This window comes from Watersipora subatra, chromosome 4 (assembly GCF_963576615.1).
Source record: "Watersipora subatra chromosome 4, tzWatSuba1.1, whole genome shotgun sequence".
Taxonomy (NCBI): Eukaryota; Metazoa; Bryozoa; class Gymnolaemata; order Cheilostomatida; family Watersiporidae; genus Watersipora; species Watersipora subatra.
Window position 1 is genome coordinate 9,254,777 of NC_088711.1, and position 17,975 is coordinate 9,272,751.

The 17,975-nt window shown below is 35.5% G+C and overlaps 1 protein-coding gene across 1 annotated transcript in view; it reads left to right on the plus strand.

Moving 5' to 3' along the window:
• The window catches only part of LOC137393598 (solute carrier family 12 member 2-like), a 60,841-nt gene extending 44,778 nt beyond the window's left edge, over positions 1 to 16,063 (plus strand). The window contains exons 16-23 of the mRNA XM_068080227.1: positions 571 to 824; positions 2,504 to 2,601; positions 7,364 to 7,494; positions 9,564 to 9,693; positions 11,632 to 11,746; positions 14,937 to 15,023; positions 15,142 to 15,333; positions 15,761 to 16,063. Of these exons, the coding sequence (XP_067936328.1) occupies positions 571 to 824; positions 2,504 to 2,601; positions 7,364 to 7,494; positions 9,564 to 9,693; positions 11,632 to 11,746; positions 14,937 to 15,023; positions 15,142 to 15,333; positions 15,761 to 15,896 (1,143 nt within the window). The 3' untranslated portion in view covers positions 15,897 to 16,063. The remainder of the gene's footprint in view (positions 1 to 570; positions 825 to 2,503; positions 2,602 to 7,363; positions 7,495 to 9,563; positions 9,694 to 11,631; positions 11,747 to 14,936; positions 15,024 to 15,141; positions 15,334 to 15,760) is intronic.
• The last annotated feature ends 1,912 nt before the right edge of the window (positions 16,064 to 17,975 follow it).

Sequence of the window (17,975 nt, forward strand, 5' to 3'; positions counted from 1 at the left end):
ACAGTACATATAAAGAATTTATAAAGAGCATATAAAGGAGGTAAGAACTATATGGAGTTCTTACCTTCAAGACGGTCTGTAGCGACCAACGGCGGCATGAGAGAGACTCGATGCCAACGCTGCACAACATAACATAAATTTTAAATTATTGTAAATGAATTCAGTTTACTAAACACATACTTGAAAATAAATTTTAATCTTATACTAAACTTTGTGTAATTCTAAGTTCACAACTTCATTCTAATTTTGTCTTTGTTTTTATCTTTTATTACCTTCTGGCTTGGCTCTTTTGGCCTCACCTTCACCTTTAGGTGGCCTTTTTTAAACGTTTTCAAACTGATCCGATGAGAAAGACTAAGTGATGATGTTCTCTTGAGTAGCCTCTCGCATACTCATCCACCTAGCAGCCGCATCGAGAATCGTCTCATATGCTCGAATCTCAAATTTGTCTCGTATCTCAAGGCAAAAATTTACTCAAATTTTGCATTTCGCGTATGTCGAGGTATGTCAGTATTACAAGACTGGCTAGGCTGGTTTTGATGACTAACCGATTACTCTGGTCCTCCACAGGTTGAGTTGGGAGGACCAAGGAAGAAGGCAGTCAGCCAAAGTCAGGTGGACAGAGTTTATGAACTGATGAACAAGAGACAAGTGAAAGGCTTCTATAATTATGTAACTGCAAACTCGCTGCGGGACGGCGCTCTTTCCCTTCTTCAAACTGCTGGCCTTGGCAAACTAAAGCCTAATACTCTCATGCTAGGCTTTAAGAGGGATTGGCAGAGTTGTGAGCCTGATTTAGTCGCTGACTATGTACAGATTATTCAGTAAGCAATTTACCTGCTGCTTTACCTGCTGTTTTAGCAACTTATAAAGCGCTTTCAGGTCCTCTGTGGGTGCACAAAAAGCAGCAACGTTTGTGAAATTGTCCATGTCACTAGCTTCGGTCAAAAAGCAACAGCATTGCTGTAGCCATGTTTAATTTAGTTCAGCTAAGTGTAACCAAAGTTCAACGTTTGATTCGGCAACATGTTATTTACAAATGTAGTATTCACTCTATTTCTGGCTTCGTCAGCACTGCACGCTTCACTTCTCTTGCCGTGTAGGCACAGCTTAAAGATGGACACAAAATTTTTGTAGATTTTATCTGTAAGTATCAGTATTTTTCTATCATTTGCTTTTGATGTTTGAGGTGATCTGACTGTCAGGATGTTTAAACGCTCAGAAGAAAAAGGCGTGCGTAATGACGTCACTAGTTGTGATAGTTGATATCAGCTACTGCGTTCTAGTTGCAGATTTATGCGTCTCCATTCTATTGGTCTCATTGCAACTATGGACATCATAATTGTACTTTCGCTTGATATGAGCATTTTTAATCATGATCAAGTTTTGTCGATTTTAATCCTGAAACATTCAAGCAAACAGATTGCCTCAAACATCGAAAACAACTTTCGCAAATGATTAAAAATACCGATACTTTCTGATAAAATTTACAAAAAAGTCTGTGTAAGTTCATCTTTATGAGATAGGACACAAAATATCAAAAAAATATTTATCGCTGATTAAGGTGCGCAAAAAGCTTGCATTCGTCTTGTGTCTATTTATAAACTTGGAAGTTATCCACTACATGCCCCTTTCGGCGATATGCGATCAACAAGTTTATTGCTTTATTGATGACAACTGAGCAAACCCAATAAAGCATTTTATCACACACCGAATACCTTTGTTATAAAGCTATTGTTCAGTTATTTTAGCCTACAAACATTAAACTATAGAGATCTATGAGCGATAGCTTGCATTTGTCCACTATTAACAGATCTGCTTGACTTCGGTATCGTGTAGCTACACGTACACAAGTAAGGCAGAAACCACAGTAACTAGTACTCTATCAGTCCAGTGTGCTGTGAAAGATCGTCATGTGTGTCGATAAAGCACAGAGAATAAGTATCCACACAATTATTCAACAAAACCTTGAGGTGGTCGATTGGGGCAGGTGTTAGTGTCTGTCCAGTAAGTCGGTTGTTGTGAGTTCAAATCCTGCACGAAGCAATCTTAGGCTTTGGGGGCACAGGCATGTCTCTTGTTTTAGTAAAGCTTCCTCTAGATTGTAAAGATTGTGAGAATTGCGTGATTGTCTTACATGCACCCCTCCCCCAATCATGTATCTCACAGTCACCCATAATAGCTGCAGTAATAGGGTAGGCTGCTCGATGAGTAGCCCACAATTCAGTACTGATTGTGGGCTTTTAGATTTTAGGGATAGAAGAAAAGATTACTACAAATTGTTCAGTTACGTTCGGAGCTTCTTAAGGCCTGAATCACAGAATGTAATTAAGGTGTTAAAACGCTGTCAGCCTCTGGACTGGCACCATGCGGATAAGGCTAGAAAGCTTTTTATTTATTTTATATTGCTTGGTTATTTGATTGCTGCATTGTTGTTGGTACTTATATATATTAGATGTCTCTCTAGGTGTTGAAACTCTACTATTATTTTTCATGTTATCAGTAATGCTTTTGATGCTAACTGTGGCGTGGGTATCCTCCGAGTGAGTAAAGGCCTAGACGTCTCACATCATATTACGGAAGACGAGTTGATTCAAGCATGTGAGTTATTTCTTCCTGTTTACTTCCTGAACCATGTTTTGCCATCGAATAAATTGTTTCCAGAAAATAATTAGAAGGTAGTCTTTAAACTTGCATGTAAATAAAACATGTTTGCTATCACTTGGCTTGTGATTACTTCCTTGTTTTAACGTTCAGTTTATTGTTGTTTGTCTCTTATGAGGTCCATTAGGCTACATATTCACATACATCATACCATTAAGTACATTTGATATGCCCAACATTAAATACAGCTCACTCAGCTGATGTCCTCCTTTGTGGATTTTACATGAACAAAAAATAACATATATAAAGAAGATTTTGCTAGCAGTTGATAAATTTAGCACAGTAATCCACTACTTGTTAGTCTTTAGTTACTTTACTACATACTTTAATATTTCAGGTGAAATTTGATATTTTTACAGCCATTCTGATGTCAATAGGAAAGCGAGGGAATTCGTACTTTCCTAGTTGTTTTTTATTATTATACTCAAAAATTAAATTAAGAAAAAGCATTATCCAATCATTCGTAACATCTTTTTAAAGAAAATTGGAAATCAAAATCCTTTGGCATCAACAGCTGACAGGGCCTTGGTTACAGTTGACATATATTCTATGTTGCTGGTTTGATTCATATGCAGTAGCAACAGCGTAAGAACAGATATTGTTTAGGTGTTTTATTTACTTATTGTGTTTACTGAGAATAATATTTTAATAAAGTAATCAATTAATTATTATTGGATCTCTAGAAAAGTCAATGTGTTAATCTACTGTTACCAAATGCGTAAGGAGACTGCGACGGTCATTAAAATCATGAAGACAATATCAGTACATTTGTGAATTCGCCGAGCTAAGTCCATGATAGCTTTTTGTCTTCAAAAGGGCCGAGAATGCATGTACAGTACATATATTGATATTGTCTATACAGATTTTAGACAGCCTGTAGGGAGCATTTATTGAGTTGACCCTCCAATTAGGTTAAAGTACAGCAGATACCCTTTTGTCTTTCCCTGGTCGTAGCTGATAGAAGCAGTGTTCCTCTTTTGTTATGATTTCTGCTGCTGTTGTTATGCAGATGGCCACAATTTAGACTTGATTCCTCGGTCAGCACGAGTACCGGTGTCTAGTAGGCTAGACCCAAATACTCGAACCGCAGGTAGTGTTTGGCCTGTGTTGCTGTAATGTTAATAGATATAGTACTGTGTTTCATATGTTTCTCTCTTATACACATACACTCTATCATTTACTGTGTATTACACTCTTCCTTCTTCCTTCAACCCTACCTTCAAGGTTGGCCAACAGATGACATCTGTTAGTCAGCAATTGGCATTGATGTATGTAGATTCCAAAACCAACCTGGATGCATCATTATCAATCCATTTATCAGAGGATTTGGCAGGAAGTTGGCATTTATAATGTCACCGGGTGACATTATAAATGCCAAAAACAAATTTGGACATATTTGTCAGTCTACACTAGCTATGACAGCGTTACTTCAGACGTATTTGATAAATTGGTTAATCTCTTGCAATGGTACTGTGAGTTAGCCTTTACAATTAAAAGTGGTAGGGATGTGTTTATACATATATTTCATTTTTGTGATTCTATATCCTGTTCTGCCAGATACAAGTGTGTTCAAGTGAGATCAATGCAGTTACTCCATTAAATAGATATAATATGATACAGTGAAACATGGATAACTCGAACTTCACGGGACCGAGCGAAAGTGTTCGAATTATCAGCGCGTTCAAGTTATCAGAGCACTGTTACAAGTCCATGTATTTACTTATTTATTAGTAGATACATGTACATATACAAACTATAATATAAATCAAAAGCACAAATGGCTTGTTTCAAATTAAATGCTTCTAATGTAAAGTTTAAAACGTTTTTATCAAAAAGTATAGAGATTTTTCAATCACTTGAGATTGGTTTGATGTTTGAGGTGATGTTATTGCCAGGACGTTTTTTAGATTGACATTGGCAAAACTTGATCATTGTTGAAATGCTCAAAAGAAAAGACATCTTTTTCTTTTGAGCGTTTTAACCGAGATCAATTTTGCCGATTTTTCTTGAAGTTTATGCGAAGGTCACCTCACTTTTCCATGCTTCTGAAAGGCGATCGCTAAGCGGAAGTTTGGTATAAATCAAAATTCACCAAACCTTTAGAAAAGTCGTTGACAAAAATATTTTGCCGACGGTGGTAATAACGACGCCTATGATTTACGAAAAGTTGAGGTTTACCTCTATGACTTGGAATAAAGTGATCTAAGCGTTTTAAAGTTTATAAGATCTAAGCGCCTATAAAGTTTTCTAAAGCGATAACAACTGTCTCGGTAGCCGTGTGGCAAAAAACTGTTTGAGTTAACAGAGTTGAGGTCGAGTTATCTAAAGCAATTTATCATTACGTGGGAACGGACCAAAGAAACCGTTCGAGTTAACCATGTGTTCGAGCTATCCGTGGGCGAGTTATCCATGTTTGACTGTAGTTATATTTAATTTTTATTATTTGTTGTTTATGCATTATTAGGCATTATTATTAATTCATATTTATGAATTTAATGATGATTCCAGCTAAGTACACATTTGTGGTTTGACAGAACGGGTGACAGTATCACCCCAGAACAAAAAGTACACATAACATTACCATTTCTTATGTATAGAGAATTGATCATATAGCATACTGATTAATCTGTTTTCAGTTAGTGTTTCTAATTGCTCGATTTGGAACAGTTTTTGTTCAACACCTTCAGTGCCCCAGTTCAGTGAATATGACATACTGTGACTAATGGATGCTATAGTTAGTTGGGGTTGTTGAAAATCAAACTTTATACTCATTACGAACTTGAGAAGTCCAAATATGTTATTCTACAATGTTTTTAATCAGAGTTGTGTGAGGAGGGAGAATGTAGATACCGGTTTGCAGACTTTGTCTAAATTGGTGATGGAGCTGAACACTCCTCTCGTATGGATGTATAACTTCTTATTTGGCATTAATAATGGATCAACAGAATTATGTTTTTCATTACATGACAATAAAAGAAATGAAAAGACAAAGCAGAAGAAATTGAGTGAGTTAAACAAACGTGTTTTAGATATTTTATTCTAGTAGCACTGTGGAAGAGTCTAGAATCTAGATAGTGAATTGAAGGTTGTAGTAGCAGAAAGTTCATAAACTGAAACATACAATGGTGGATGTAGTGTGTCGATGTCACGGAATAGAAAATGATGTTTGTCATGTGTTGAAGGACTTCAGCGACAATTATTTCTTATTTATTTGCACATTCACATTCATTTAAAGCGATCTCTCAACGCACTCTTTTAGCTGGCATGTCACTTTATTTCACTTACTATTTTTTCCAACTCATCAACGTCATCTTAGTGGCCTATCCTGAATATCTCTCATTGTTTATAGCCCGCCACTACAGCCAAGGTTAGTACACGCTGACTTTGACTCCTCAAAGGCCTCTGTACATACTGGTTTGCCGATTACAGAGAGCCTCCTTTATGCTTTTGGCCTCTTTGTAATCTAAGAGTTCATGCTATTGGTTGTCTTATCCTGTTTCAGCTTATATATTGTTGACTGCGTCTGTCTCCTACAAGTAGCATGAATGGACATGCATGGTATTCTCTTTGTTTAGATGTTTATAGCTAGTTGATTATTCGTTGTCATAACAAGTCTTATCGTAGCGGCTTTACCTTGTGTGGCTTGTAACTTTTCATAGATGATCGTTATTGGATATGTATGCAAGTCCTGACATCTCTGTAGTCAGCACTGTAACTCTGCACACTATTGGTAACTATCTGTTATTCAAAATCTACATAAATATGAAAACTCTTCAGGCGACATGCTTTGTGGTTTCCGGAAACGGTGTCGAAATGGATTTCGTACAATCGGTTTAAATCCAATTGATGTGTCCAAAATTGGTTTAAAGGCAGAAAGATAGATGAATAAATAGATAGATAGGTAAAGGTGTAAAGACAGGGATAGAACATGAATTTGCTAGAAAAAAATGGCAACTTGTCTTTTGAACCTTTTTGTGCGAATGTAAACAGATAGCCATCTGCAGCAAGCTTCTCTTTTCCTTTTTCAGATAGCAGTTTCACACACAGGAGACTCCATTTTGGCACTGACTATTCTTAATGATAATTAAATTACCATACTTTTTGGACTATAAACCGCACCCCATATAAGCCGCATCTGCTTTATTTTCCAAAACTGATAATAAAACAATACAAAGGCCACACCTTTGTATAGGCCGCAAAACTCAGGGCGGCGCTCTGTAACACGGCAGCAACTTTGCTGTTTAAAACGGAACAGTGTCTAACGGCACTGTTTCGTATTAACTGGCGCTTTTTAACCTAGCGCCTACCGGAACAGTACCGTTAGGCATTTTTTTGTTTTTTTCACCGCTAGAGGCCCACTAACCGGAGATTCCGATTAATGCGCCGTAGTGGTGAAAGAAAAAGCCACAGAATAGCCGCACCCTTATATAAGCTGCATGGCTCAAATCATCAGAAAAAAGTACCGGCTAATAGTCTGAAAAGTACAGTAATCATATATTTGGAAAAGTTGGTTTTAGACCAATGTCTTTGAACCAATTATACCATTAGACGAGGTGATTTTAGATGAATTAGCCTTGTACCAATTGTCATTCGACAAATCGTTGACCTGTCAAAACTGCCTGTTTATACAGTCCAACTCTGGATTATGGAATGTCTGTCTGTCTGCTACCTATACTTTCATATCCAACTTCTTGTATAGCAAAAACAAAATCGGAACAAAAGAAGTCTGCCTCTGCAAGTGCTGCTAATATCCAGCCCGTCAAAGAACGAGCTGCCACAACGAGTTCTATTGACGAAATCGCTGACGGTGAAGATGAGGAATTTGATCCAGTAAGAGTCAATTTTGATTTGTGATTGTAGACCTATATTTATAATATGCCAATTTAATGAACAATACGTGTGTTATTACAACATCATCACTTTAAACTGTTCGTATGCTCCAAAAAACTCTTTAACCAAGAGCATCGCTACTAGTTAACGGAATGACAGTAAAGGTATCTATATGTATAAAATGAAGTGTTTGTCTGTCGTCGGTCGTATGTCCAGTTCATAGCAATTGGTTAAAATATGAACGCTTGCGTTCCAGTACACCATAAGAGATCATGATGTGTAAGGATTATATGCACAATTATGCTGAAGGGTGGCGAGGTGGCTGCAAGGTTTAGTGGTAGTGCACTTGGCTTCACATCCAAGCATTCAAATGTATGGGTTCGATTGCTGTGAGTTGCAATCTTTTATCTTAACGCTCTTAGCTGGCTTTGAACAGACACGGCTCTTATTATAGTAAAAGTAAAAATGTTAGCTCAAGTTACTAGCTTAAGTTATACCTACTCAAATTCATTGGGTAAAGGAACTTGGCCAATGGCAACTACATTACCTGCCACTGTTTATGAGCTGTTTTAAATTTTGAACGAATGTATAGCATAAGAAGTGAGAAATATTTTTCAACAATTTGTTTTAGTTATGCCTCAAGCTTTCAAATACAGTGCACCCTCAAGATACGACTACCCTGTCATACGAGTTTTCACCTTACGAAGAGGAACATGATTTTTTTTTTTATCTCACCATACGAATATTATTTTACCATACGAATTCAACAAAATTTTCCATCAAATTCTCGTACGTCGAAATGTTGTTCGCCGAAAACATTTTCAAAACGCGTGAAAGAGACACGATGACCGATTTCTCTCAGTCCAGCATTTCTCGCATGTAAAACGATAATATTTTCCCTTAAAACCAGTAGTAAAGTTGGAGTTGCGATTCCTTCAAACAGAAAATCAGTGGTTGGACAACTTCCTTTCATCTGCTAATAAAAATCCACTGCATTACGAAAACAGCATTGTTCAGGCTTTCTCATCAAATTAGGTTAAAAAAGGTTTTAAGGAAACCGACTGAAATTATAGTGCAAACGAAGCCAAAAACAAATAGGTGATAAGATTTCACTGATAAAAAGTTGACATTCAGTAAAATATTTAAAAATACATACTACAACTTACCTTTAAGTAAATTAAACTTATTTAAAGTGAATTCAAAGTTTATGTTATACATACTTCTGTCTTGAACGTAAGAACTCTTTACGGTAAGTACTGCACATGGCACATTGCAACGTTACATTTTAATGCAGTTTTACCGATAAATACACTGAATATACTAAAGTTATTGTAAGTAACTATAGTTATTAAGGTTAACATACTATTTTGTTACTAATGTTTAATATGTACAGTACTCGTATAAAATTGATGATTTTTACCAGGGGATGTTTGCATTATATTATTACTATGGTTTCTATACTCCGTACGATTTTTTCACTATATGATGCCAACCCTGGGACAGATTGAAAATTTAAAATCATGTCCTGATGGTGGTATTTGAATTATGCATTGGCCGGTCACACACAGAAACAAACAAATGTCTTAATTTAAAAGTAGAATGGTAAATGTAGGCCTATATGTTGACTAAAAATAAATTTTATCTGCAAAAACTTTTTTATTATCCGAGCAACTCAGGGCATTCCTCCAGTATAAACATATATAAACATGAGAACACAATATTCTAAAAAGAAGTAAGATATTTTGACTGTAACGAGGATGTTTCTTTCTTCATTATATTCCATTTAAGTTTCACATAGTCTGTATTGACTCGGTATCATCAACATTATTACTATTTTAAAGCAGTTCTTGTTATACTGTCATAATTTTCTTTATAATGTATTTTTAGTTGGATCTTTTTTATGAAAGGTTTTGATTGATGCCCCACTTTTTAGCGGTATCTTACACTCATTAGTAAATACATATCTTCCACTTACTTACTCTCTAGCCTGACCTAATTTGGTCAGTGGGCTACTATGGCTTGCTGTTGTCACTCGTTCGTCAGATTTTATCATTCCCGCTGACTTTAAGGATGATGTGGTGATGACAACCTTCATTGGGAATAGACAACTGCAGAAAGCAAAGGTGCCAGAGATGAACAGGTTTCATCGCAAGCAGAAGAAAGGCACAATTGATGTCTGGTGGTTGTTTGATGATGGAGGTACGTAGTACACTTATTTAAGGAAATATAGGTCATGGTATTGACCTATATTTTAATCAATTGTATTCTTTGTAAATGTTATTTTCTATGGTGGAACCAATGGTCAATATATAAGCAATCTAGAGTTTTTTTGTTGTTAGAAAACATGGATATTGTTTTAGTTGATTTATCTAAGAATTAAATGAAAGGAAGTAGTGATGATGTAATCATATTATACGAAAGGGGCAATGTATCGTCTACATGCAGATGATACATTTTATTTAAACCATAACTCTGTGGTAGCTAGTTCTAGCTTGGTTGGTCGTGCTTATCAGCTCCCACCAGGAATATGCTATCTTAACTTTTTTAAACTCCAAGGTTAATCTGTCAAATGCTGCCTGCTGACTAAAATAAACTTTATCCAGCATCAGCTCCGACCAATAAAAATTTGTAGGCATTTTCAACTACCGCATAACATTTCAAATTTTTTACTCAGGTACTAATTTACATAGCAAATGTACCAGACCTTTCGTTTCTGTCAGTAAGTTTCTTAGTGACTAGCAGTAGTGAAAGTGTGTTTTGGTTCTTTTTACGATAAAAATAGCAAATGATTCTTTGAATTCTGTTGTTACTGGCAGTATCTGTTTTAAAGTGAATTTGCCTATTTACGAACGATTTATTTATGCTCTGTAGCTAATATAAGTAGCTAATATAGCTATATAGCTCTCTGTAGCTAATATAGCTATTTTATAAATTAAAACTTTAATGTGAGAATAAGCAGATAATTAAAAGGTTTTTCAGCAATTTGCTGTAATTGTAAAAAACACTCACTAAATCCATTCTCCACGAGCTCGGAATAGTATCTAGTAAAAGGAAAAACAGGAAATAAAGTAACTTTTTAAGAGCATCTTAAGTTATAGTATGGCATATTTATGCGAGATAAAATTTATCCTGAGATAAAAGGTGCCTAACTTTGCACACATATATTTATCTCATTAGATATTAGAAACCATATCTTCAGTAATCAATAACAAAAGAGTGAAAAAATGTGGACTCAGGAAAGCGGATATACAGAGAGGAAGTTATTTTTTTGTTTGTTTGGTGGTTTCCAAAATATTGTGGTTTGTATTATTAGTTGTCAATTATGTTAACTTCTCCATCAAGACTCTGTTGATCACTAACCGCACATTGGAAAACCCAATTTAAAAAATGTATGTAGAAGCATTTTATAAAATGGAAAATATTGCCTCATCCAATGTTTGTTAATAGGTTATATTCATACTGTTGTGAATGATGTGTACTTATTAAAAAATTATTTGTACTCATATAAGCTGCGCTCGACAAATAAAAAAGATACCAAAAAATTATACCCATTAAAACACATTTAGTATAAAAATTCCTGTCTTCTGACTTGAACTCTTTTATCATCTATAATCTACTGGGTATTTTTACATGTTTTGAAAGTGACGGCTTATCAAATGCACTGCATAATGGTATTGCAACTTTTGGTGAAAAGTTTGACTTTTACACATTTTAAGCATTTCTCTTTATTGAATTGCAGTTTAGTGTATTTTTATGTACTTCCTTAATTTGAAAAACATAAGCTTTGTAAATACTATTTGGAAATATATAAAATAGCTTTACAGGCGTTAGTAGCATTAAATAGGTATGGTATTTTCTACTATCTTTTTCAAAACGACAGTTCGCTGGCATGGTTAAATAGAAGAATGTTTATGTTGGAACTATTTTAATTATTTTACTCTAGTGTCTTGTCTTTACAGTGGCTGTTACTCAAAGTAAGTCCAACACACTCTCACGGATGGCAGTGAATGGCTTACTCTAAAATAGTTTTAACGTTACTCCTTTGTCATGAACTGTTATGCGCTGTTATACCATTTCTCCAATTTACATCCTCCTGAGGGTTTCTGTTACAAGTTTATATTCATACTTGTTGTCTAGGCCTGACGCTGCTCATTCCTCACATTCTGTCGGGAAAACCATTCTGGCAAAACTGTAAACTTCGAGTCTTCTTGGCCGGCACTAAAAAGGGAGAGCTGAACAAGGAACAGAAGAAGTGGGTTTTAGTTTCTGGGTGATGAAAGTCATATGCAATGCACATTTAGCATTATGTAGCACTCTGGGTACTCAAGAGTTATTCCCTCTTGGAGTTGTCGGACTCCGCTTCATTTCTTTCTTCTGTTTAAAAACTAAATCTGTACATTTAATATCTTTTAAATATGCTTACCCATTATCGCACAAGACTTCTCTTCTCGCACCTTCAAATATTTTATTGGCTTAGCTGAGAGGTTATTTAATAACTCGGTGGTTGCAATAGCTATTACATCTAACTCACTTCTTGAATTTAATGCATTGGTGGGCATGGAATCTTTTTGCATATCGAAAAGGTGTCTTTTGTTTCTTGGAGAGTTCTTGGAGGAAGAGCTTGGATATTGCACAAATCTGGACATCAAACTGGGTGGCATCGTCCCATCTGAACATTTTCTTTCCTTTTTACCATGATTTTACTTTCAATGAAAAACTGGCTCTATATTTACAACAAAAAAAGTAATGTTTGCTTCCATATAAATCTAACTATTACCGGATACTGGTCTCCTGTTCGCAAATTGACTATTGAAACTGCAAATTATATTGAATGTGATTCAAGTCTGTAAAAGACACATGCACCATTTTCGAGATATGCTAAGATTTTTGTGATGGATTCATTTTTAATGATTGCTGAACACTTACCAGAAAACATGAAAACATATTTTTGACTTATTAACAATAACATGTGCATCATGATTAAGGTGAGGGTAACTGTAACGCCTTTTTAGTTCTGTTTTGTACTTTCGACATGTGGGCAGGCATTGAGAAAGATGTTGCAGCTCCTCTTGTCTGATGCAAATGATTATATTATTTATTTAGCATTCGGTTTGAAATATGATGTTCCTTTTGTACGCCGGTGAGTTGGCTTGCTCTAACCATGCGTCAGTTTGTAAACAGTTTGTGATGAGCTTCAGAATGCTGTTCTGCCTAATGCAATTTTTAATATAGCTTATCAAGCTTCCGATTTTATTCACTTCTCTCTTAACCTTTGATGCCCAAATATGATGGTCAAGTTCATTAGTGATTATAGTAAATGATGATAAACACTTGGTATTATTTCTGGTCAATTCATGTACTAGGGTTTGCGATGAGACGAGACTTTCAAGATGTGTCAAGACCGACACTCAAATTTCAAAATATTCCGAGACTAATATGAGACCCGGGTTTTAATTTGTTTTTTTTTAGAGCAAGATGTAGTATACTTGTGAGTAATAAGTTTAGAGTTAATTTTTTGCTAGCCGATTAACCAAAAAAAATCCGTTGTAAAATGACAAAGATGAAAGTCATATTGCAAGTACAAAATCTGACAAATTTTTAATACTTTTTGGCCTATTTTTTACCTATTTCTGTCACTTTGACAAAGCTATCTCTTAAACTAAAGTTTAAAATTACCAGTTTTGTCAAAAGCTCCTGGATGTTCTCACACTTGCTGCTTTTTCCTCATTTCGTCTCATTTTTGTCACTTGAAGAAGTGGAGGAAGCCGCCATTTATTATGTTACCATTAATGTCTCGAAATCTTTTAATTTTATGAAATTCAAGAATCTTGATTCTCGTCTCGTTGCCACCACTATCATCTTCCAACACATGCAGTCATGTGCTTATAAGCACTTATTAAGTGTTGGCTCATTAATCTTACCTTCCCAAAAGCTAACAAATACTCAATTAAATTAGCAAAACCGAGAGGATATGTAGTTGGCAATAGAAGTTGTGAAATGACACACATTGACTCATGTTAAACAGTCTTTATAAAAGGTTAATAGTTTCTTTTCTTCAAGTTTGTAATACCTTTGACTATAGTTTCATTTGTTGTCTCGATGTCTCATCATCAAATTCTTTTCGTCGATAAAATATCAATCAGTTTTATTGACTTCAATGTCTTCATTTAGTAGTTGATGACTGCCTCGTATTTACATGTAGTAGTTGATGACTGACTCGTCTTTACATGTAGTAGTTGATGACTGACTCGTATTTACATGTAGTAGTTGATGACTGACTCGTATTTACATGTAGTAGTTGATGACTGACTCGTATTTACATGTAGTAGTTGATGACTGACTCGTATTTACATGCTGCTAGTACTATTATTGTTCTTGTTATTAAACACTAAATAAGTATACAAAATATTTTTAAAACTGTCCCCTTGATTAAACACAAACAGTAGACACTCCTATAACGTAAACCTCCTATAAAGTAATTCCTCATAACGTAAAGATTTATGTAAATTTTTTGCTCCATAGTACGTAAGAAATTTCATATACCATAATGAGTCAGGTAACAATAATTTCCTAGTTAGTCTTTAAAATATCGCTCTTTCTCTTGCTGCACTTGAGAGAGAAAACGATGCATAGGATTATCTCTATTATATGCTAGTGCCCCAACAGTCTAGTTCGTCGTGAGAGATCGTGAGGCGTGCCAATAAAGCACAGAATAAGTTGCCACACAATTATTCAGAAATATTTAAGGTCTATCATTAGTGCAAGTGTTAGATTGCGTGTATACTAAGCTGAATGTCGCGTGTTAGAGTCTCGCCGAAAGCTATCTTTTATCTTAGCTTCAAACCCTGGCAACAGATAAGCGGATGGTCAGACCGACACCGCCCTCGATAAGTATAGTAAAGATTTATTTTTATTTTACTTTATTTTAGGTATAAATTTTGTTATTATTTTCCCTTTGCAGAATATAACTTACTGGCTAGTATAAATGGAAAGACCAATTTAAATTGACATTGAATGTGTGTACTCCCCTTAACTTTACATAAAATTACCGTAATCATGAACCATAAATCAAGTGTAAGTGATAAGAAAAAGAGAGAAAGTTGTCGATACAAACCATTAATAATACTACAGTTACTGTACAGTCATTAAATTTAAAGTTAGGTCAAGTCTAGAAGGAAGGGCCAAAGGAGTGAACTTGGATGATCTTGGAATGGATTAGGCACTGCACATATTTTACTGTTTGTATAATGTAAAATCCTTTTAACGTAAACGTTTTCAGAACGGATTATTTACGTTTTAGGAGTGTCTACTGTACTTGATTTGTCCTAGAAATAGTTAAAAGCTGTAAGTTGGAAATATAGAGTTATCCATCCTTCAGTATAGATTAGTAATAGTGGCATTCAATAGTCACCTGTTATCAATTGTCACTCTCCTCTTCACAGCATGGCCACTCTCCTTAGTAAATTCAGAATAGATTACCAAGATATGGAAGTTATCCCCACTTTTGGCAAGCCTCCATCCCAAACCAGGTACATTTTGGTTTCATCTGCATTAACTTGGTCTTTGGTGTCAATAGAAATATTATGTTTAATGGTTAGTTGAAAATTATATATTTTGTTTGAAGAATTTCATGGCGTTCACTTGCAGTCGAGCTATATTTGATACAACAATTGAAAAGTTCAAGCAAGCAATGCCAGATGGCTCTGCAGATGCGAGTCTGAACAGAAACATGGAGGTTACAGATCAGATATTAGCAGACAATAAAGATAGGACAAACAGAAACCTGCGCACAAGGGAGCTCATACAAGAGAAATCATCGGCTGCAGCACTCATCGTTGTGTAGGTCTAGTTTTGTCCTCATATTAATATCCATAAGTCAGTCATTCATAGGATTGCCGTCACTAATAAATGGCATTCTAAGTTTGTATCATAAACTTTGCTAAACACAAAGCTTAAAACATTAGCGATTCTTCACACAGTCAAGGTTTGTGTTTCAAGCTGAGGTTCTGCTAATTGTGGTTGCTCTTTTTCATGCATAAAATTAACCATTCTCTATAGATCTGCCATAATATAGCGTTAAGACTTGCTTTTAGGAGTTCGTCATGACCTGAAAATGATTTATTTGAATTTACTAGAAACTTGTGAATGATTAGATGTTTAAGATGTGTTTGAGCGTAGCAATGGCTGTTTTATCTCATTGACTTATTCAAACAACTGTCAGGTTATCCAAACATACCTTCACCTGTGCACACTGTATTTTGTGTAGTACGCTGCCAATGCCTAGGAAAGGACAGCCTGTGCCCCTCTACATGACATGGTTGGAGTGCTTGTCAAGAGATATGCCTGCCCCTGTTCTCATGCTTCGAGGAAACCAAGAATCCGTGCTAACGTTTTATTCATAATGTGATTTGTACGTAAAGCCTTTCATGCTTTGCTTTCCTCTGATTCTTTTTAACCTGCTATTTTAACCATCTGTTCCTTTACAATCTCTCATGCACAGGGTTAATATAGATTCTTGATTTCAACAAGTCAGATTTCACACGTAATAAAGATATGTGATCATGCTTTATCTGTGTTATCCATGCTTTCATCAACTTTCAAGTAAAAGCTATGTAGCTGCCGCCTCCTCACAAAGCTGAGTTTCAAGGTTCTGTAGTAGCTTCCTAACTCCATCTCCAATTTGATTCTCGATAAGCTAACATTAAAGTTCTGTATTTTCTCAAGGCGCTCACGCTCTCTCACAGTAGTATGCACTCCTTACAAAATTTCTTCTCTGAAAATGACTGCGCAGACAATTTCTTTAGCTCCAATAAAGCTAGCATTGAATGATGCAATGAACGCTTCTTGCTGTGATCGTAGAGAAACTTGTTGTTTTTCTCTGTGGCTCACTTTAACAAACTCGGCTCATTATTTTGCGTGAAAATGTCTGTATAAATTGTATTCTTTCACAACTGTCTGTCTCAGGACACAAAAGACAAATCGGTTTCTCTCCTTAAAGGAAATACACTTATTTCATGAGAAAGCTGTGCCTCCCCATTGGTTTTTCATTTCCTTACATGTTGGGGTTGTGGTAGAGTAACAACATGTGGCTTGACTACATCTGTCAAGGTAGCCAACCCTTGACAGATAAGGTAGGTCTGTTTATCTTTACCTTTTTTGCAGAGACCTGTAAGGCAGTGAAATTGACGTTGCAACACAACCGCCTATTGGTACACTAGTGTAATATCCGTAAGATCGATCACATTTGTAGAAAAAAAATTATACAGAAACACATTTGTAAAAAAAATTATACAGAAACACATTTGTAAAAAAAATTTCATCACCACTATGATTTTTGTTTCAGACAGCAAACCACTTAGCAAAATGGTAAACACCCTGAAATTGAAATAAATGGGTTGTATTTGAATGAATTTTACTTTTTTGGTAATTTTATGTCTTTTTCATAATCATTTTGGGCTTTATTATGTTATTGAACATAACAATCATTCAACAGATCTTGACTATGAGATTTGTTTTGCGTATTTTTAGCATTTACAATAAGTTACATCCTTTTTTATTCCTTTAAAGCTTGTATTTAGAATTTAAATACTTGTGCTACAAAGAAAGAAAAATCTTGCGAGCTCTCATGTGCTACTCAAAATAGCATGGCGGGCCCCTGCTGGCCTGAGAGCCTCAAGTTTGACACCTGTGCATTATTGTATAAAGTTTTCATGATTGTTTTTGCTTGCCAAAAATTTGGATCAATAAACAGGATGATAGATGACTAACAATCAGTAATGAATATCATTGAAGTCTCCAAACAGCCATCAAAAACTGAAGCCTCAATATCACAGATATTTTTAAATAAAGAAATCTCCTATCTGATAATAAATTATGCATTCTATAAATACAAAAACTAGTAATATAGCTCTGGTATCAAATGTGACTTAAATCATAGTATCAAAATTAGAGATGTGGTGGGATAAACCAAACTGAAAAGGTACCATTATGCGTGTTAAATAGTGCTGGAACAATTCAGTGCAACTTGCATAGAAAACCACTCGCCTGCTCTAAAATCTGATTGCGTTGTGCTGCCAACAAGGCAAGATCAAGATGCCTTATCACTAGACAGAAACCCTATACAATTGAGGGTTCAGTTTATTGTTCCTGGTCGGTGTTTTCATATCCCGACTCCTGCTGTCTTGCTTCTCTTTCTTTCCGTTTTTCCTTGCGCTTCTTTTTCTTTTCACGACGAGTACTTTCTTCAACATTCAAAGCTGGAAGCTTTGTTGCCAAATGGTAGCCATCTTCCTGTAGCGTTATTGGTTGAACAGAGTTGCCACTAGCCCTTTGAGAACCATTAGGTTTCTCTGGATCTGTAAGCAAAGACTGGCAGCTCAACATAGAAGGTAGTAGATGGCGAAAAACCAAGGCTTCCAGCTATTCACTGTGGTTATAACTTAGCCAGTTATTAACCATATCACAGTATGGTTATAACTTAG